A 4490-nucleotide genomic window follows, 5' to 3' on the forward strand; every position below is an offset into this window, starting at 1 on the left:
ATGTGAGTACACACGTGTTTTAGATGTGAGTACACACACGTCTTAGATGTGAGTACACACACGTCTTAGATGTGAGTACACGCGCATCTTAGATATGAGTGCACACGCGTCTTAGATGTTACTACACACGCGTCTTAGATGTGAGTACACACATGTCTTAGATGTGAGTACACACATGTCTTAGATGTGAGTACACACGCGTTTTAGATGGGAGTACACACGCGTCTTAGACGTGAGTACACACGCATCTTAGACATGAGTACACACGCATCTTAGACGTGAGTACACACGCATCTTGGATGTGAGTACACACGCGTTTTAGATGTGAGTACACACACGTCTTAGATGTGAGCACACACGCATCTTAGATGTGAGCACACACGCATCTTAGATGTGAGCACACACGCGTCTTGGATGTGAGCACACACGCGTCTTAGATGTGAGTACACACGCGTCTTGGATGTGAGCACACACGCGTCTTAGATGTGAGCACACACACGTCTTAGATGTGAGTACACGCGCATCTTAGATATGAGTGCACACGCGTCTTAGATGTTACTACACACGCGTCTTAGATGTGAGTACACACATGTCTTAGATGTGAGTACACACATGTCTTAGATGTGAGTACACACGCGTTTTAGATGGGAGTACACACGCGTCTTAGATGTGAGTACACACGCATCTTAGACGTGAGTACACACGCATCTTAGACGTGAGTACACACGCATCTTGGATGTGAGTACACACGCGTTTTAGATGTGAGTACACACACGTCTTAGATGTGAGCACACACGCATCTTAGATTTGAGCACACACGCATCTTAGATGTGAGCACACACGCGTCTTAGATGTGAGCACACACGCGTCTTAGATGTGAGTACACACGCGTCTTGGATGTGAGCACACACGCGTCTTAGATGTGAGCACACACACGTCTTAGATGTGAGTACACACGCAATTTAGATGAGAGTACACACGCGTTTTAGATTAGTACACACGCGCTTTAGATGGGAGTACACACGCGTTTCAGATGGGAGTACACACGCAATTTAGATGAGAGTACACACGCGTTTTAGATGTGAGTACACACGCGTTTTAGATGTGAGTACACATGCGTCTTAGATGTGAGTACACACGCATCGTAGATGTTAGTACACACGCGTTTTAGATGTGAGTACACACGCGTTTTAGATGTGAGTACACGCGTTTTAGATGAGAGTACATTAGCGTTTCAGATGTGAGTACACGCGTTTTAGATGGGATTACACACGCGTTTCAGATGGGAGTACACTCGCGTTTCAGATGGGAGTACACACGCGTTTCAGATGTGAGTACACACGCGTTTTAGATGTGAGTACACACGCGTTTTAGATGTGAGTACACACGCGTTTTAGATGTGAGTACACACACGTTTTAGATGTGAGTACACACGCGTTTTAGATGTGAGTACACACGCGTTTTAGATATGAGTACACACGCGTTTTAGATGTGAGTACATTAGCGTTTCAGATGAGAGTACACACGCGTTTTAGATGGAAGAACACGCGTTTTACTGTATACATACACACACCCCCATTCTGTATTGTGTGTGACATCACTTCCTCCTGGCAGTTATTCGATGGCCACTTCGACACCACCATCGGCGCCAAAGTGGACGCCAAGAGCTACGCGAAAATGGCGGAGAGGATGGGCTGTCCAGCGGAGGAGATCACTTTCCTGACAGACGTCACTCGAGGTTTGCACCTTCCTCTTTTCTCTCATTTCATTCCCTCACACTCACACCATGTGTCAGACATTATTTGGAAGTAGACACACACACACACACACACACGTTAACACGCTGCTGGACTGTGTGTATCGCACATACTGTTGTATATATTCAACACACAATGTGATACCAGTTGTTGCTGATACATGCAATATCAGATGAGGTCGCCCCTACTGATTGGAGCTGTCACCACAAGCTTTATTCACTGACAGTCCCATTATAATGTGCTTATTATCAGCAAGTTGCGACAGATCTAATCGAGACTGTCGGCGGGCGTTCACATGGAATTGAAGTTAGTTGCCATGACGATACGGCGTGTCGCCCCCAGAGGCCAAAGCGGCGCAGGACGCAGGCGTCCACGTGGTTCTGGTGGTGAGGCCGGGGAACACGGAGCTGACGGACGAAGAGCGGGCACACTATGACATCATCGGCTCCTTCGAGCAGCTGCAGGTGGCGGGACGAGTTTAGCATCAAAAAGACGGATCGGCGCTTTCGATTCTTTTCCCCGTCCCGACTGTTTGACGCCTCCCGGGGGGTCCGGGTGCTGCGGGACCCTCATAGCCGCCCAGGAACTGAAGGTTCTGCCTTTTCTTTTTCTACCCAGCAAACGTGTTGTTGTGTTCGTGTCTTATTTAAATGTGCCATCCGGTCTAGTGAGATGCAACTTTGTTTACTTCGGGGTAGCGCTCATATTCCCGGGGTTCTCCCCGACGATCCAGTCACGTCAAGTCAAACGGTCCCTCTTGTTGCATGTGACAGAACTGGCGCCGGCCTAAGCACTTGGCGGGCAAACAAGCGTATCGGTCGCAAACTTCTTGGAGGTCATGTTGTCATTTTCCAAGCATGCTTGATAAAACAACAAAAACTCCACAGCAAGGATCCACTTTTCAAAATATGTTAGCTCAATGCTAATTTAAATGGGATACGCCATATACATGCTACTGTTTAGCATTAGTGATTTTACATGGTGTGGTAGACGATGGATTTCCACACCTCCAAATGTGTTCACCGAAACTACAACTAAGATGCAATCAAACAGCTGGTGTGTGATATGTACATTATTTACAGTGTCAACACTCTGCGGGGCGCAACCAAGACGAGACTCAGGTTCGTGGCAAAGACTACTCCCTGACGCACCTAGGACTAATTAAAATGAGTGCATACTTGCAAATGCTACTCAGAAGTGTAAACAAACGAAAAGTACAATTAAGATGCAATCAAACAGCTGGTGTGTAATATGTACATTATTTACAGTGTCAACACTTTGTGGGGCGCAACAAAAGACGTGACTCAAGTTCATGGCAAAGACTACTTCCTGACACACTGAGTTAACTGGTGATTAATTATAGCATTAATGGTGTATAAACATGCTCCTTTACCTTAACCGTGTATGCTTAAAATATATATTTTTTTTTCTTCCAAAAAATGAAAATAAAATAATAAACATTTTTCGGTTGTGCAAAAGTGAGTGAGGAGACTTCAAATTTCCCTCCAAAATAAAGCTTGGCTGGATTTTTCACAAAACTATTAGTCATTTTTCAGCAAATAGATGACGTACATGTAAGTACAACATGTTCCTGTGTGAGCCCCTCTGGGGGGGCGTGAGAGGCAAGTCTATCTTGACACATACAGATGGATAAACATTCACTTCGGGGGGGCGTGAGAGGCAAAAGCGTAATAGTTTTTATCTTGACACATACAGATCGATAATCATTCACTTCGGGGGGCGTGAGAGGCAAAAGCGTAATAGTTTTTATCTTGACACATACAGATCGATAATCATTCACTTCGGGGGGCGTGAGAGGCAAAAGCGTAATAGTTTTTATCTTGACACATACAGATAGATAAACATTCACTTCGGGGGGGCGTGAGAGGCAAAAGCGTAATAGTTTTTATCTTGACACATACAGATGGATAAACATTCACTTCGGGGGGCGTGAGAGGCAAGTCTATGTTGACACATACAGATGGATAAACATTCACTTCGGGGGGGCGTGAGAGGCAAAAGCGTAATAGTTTTTATCTTGACACATACAGATAGATAAACATTCACTTCGGGGGGGCGTGAGAGGCAAATGCGTAATAGTTTTTATCTTGACGTATACAGATAGATAAACATTCACTCTGGGGGGGCGTGAGAGGCAAGTCTATCTTGACACATACAGATGGATAAACGTTCACTTCGGGGGGGCGTGAGAGGCAAAAGCGTAATAGTTTTTATCTTGACACATACAGATCGATAATCATTCACTTCGGGGGGCGTGAGAGGCAAAAGCGTAATAGTTTTTATCTTGACACATACAGATCGATAATCATTCACTTCGGGGGGCGTGAGAGGCAAAAGCGTAATAGTTTTTATCTTGACACATACAGATCGATAATCATTCACTTCGGGGGGCGTGAGAGGCAAAAGCGTAATAGTTTTTATCTTGACACATACAGATAGATAATCATTCACTTCGGGGGGCGTGAGAGGCAAAAGCGTAATAGTTTTTATCTTGACACATACAGATCGATAATCATTCACTTCAGGGGGCGTGAGAGGCAAAAGCGTAATAGTTTTTATCTTGACACATACAGATCGATAATCATTCACTTCGGGGGGCGTGAGAGGCAAAAGCGTAATAGTTTTTATCTTGACACATACAGATAGATAAACATTCACTTCGGGGGGGCGTGAGAGGCAAAAGCGTAATAGTTTTTATCTTGACACATACAG

General features: G+C 45.1%; 1 protein-coding gene across 1 annotated transcript in view; it reads left to right on the plus strand.

The window, feature by feature from the left end:
* enoph1 (enolase-phosphatase 1) overlaps positions 1 to 3220 on the plus strand; it is a 13885-nt gene extending 10665 nt beyond the window's left edge. The window contains exons 5-6 of the mRNA XM_061907809.1: positions 1615 to 1738; positions 2100 to 3220. Of these exons, the coding sequence (XP_061763793.1) occupies positions 1615 to 1738; positions 2100 to 2239 (264 nt within the window). The 3' untranslated portion in view covers positions 2240 to 3220. The remainder of the gene's footprint in view (positions 1 to 1614; positions 1739 to 2099) is intronic.
* Positions 3221 to 4490: the final 1270 nt, after the last annotated feature.

Source organism: Nerophis ophidion, linkage group LG08 (genome assembly GCF_033978795.1).
Source record: "Nerophis ophidion isolate RoL-2023_Sa linkage group LG08, RoL_Noph_v1.0, whole genome shotgun sequence".
NCBI classification, from domain to species: domain Eukaryota; kingdom Metazoa; phylum Chordata; class Actinopteri; order Syngnathiformes; family Syngnathidae; genus Nerophis; species Nerophis ophidion.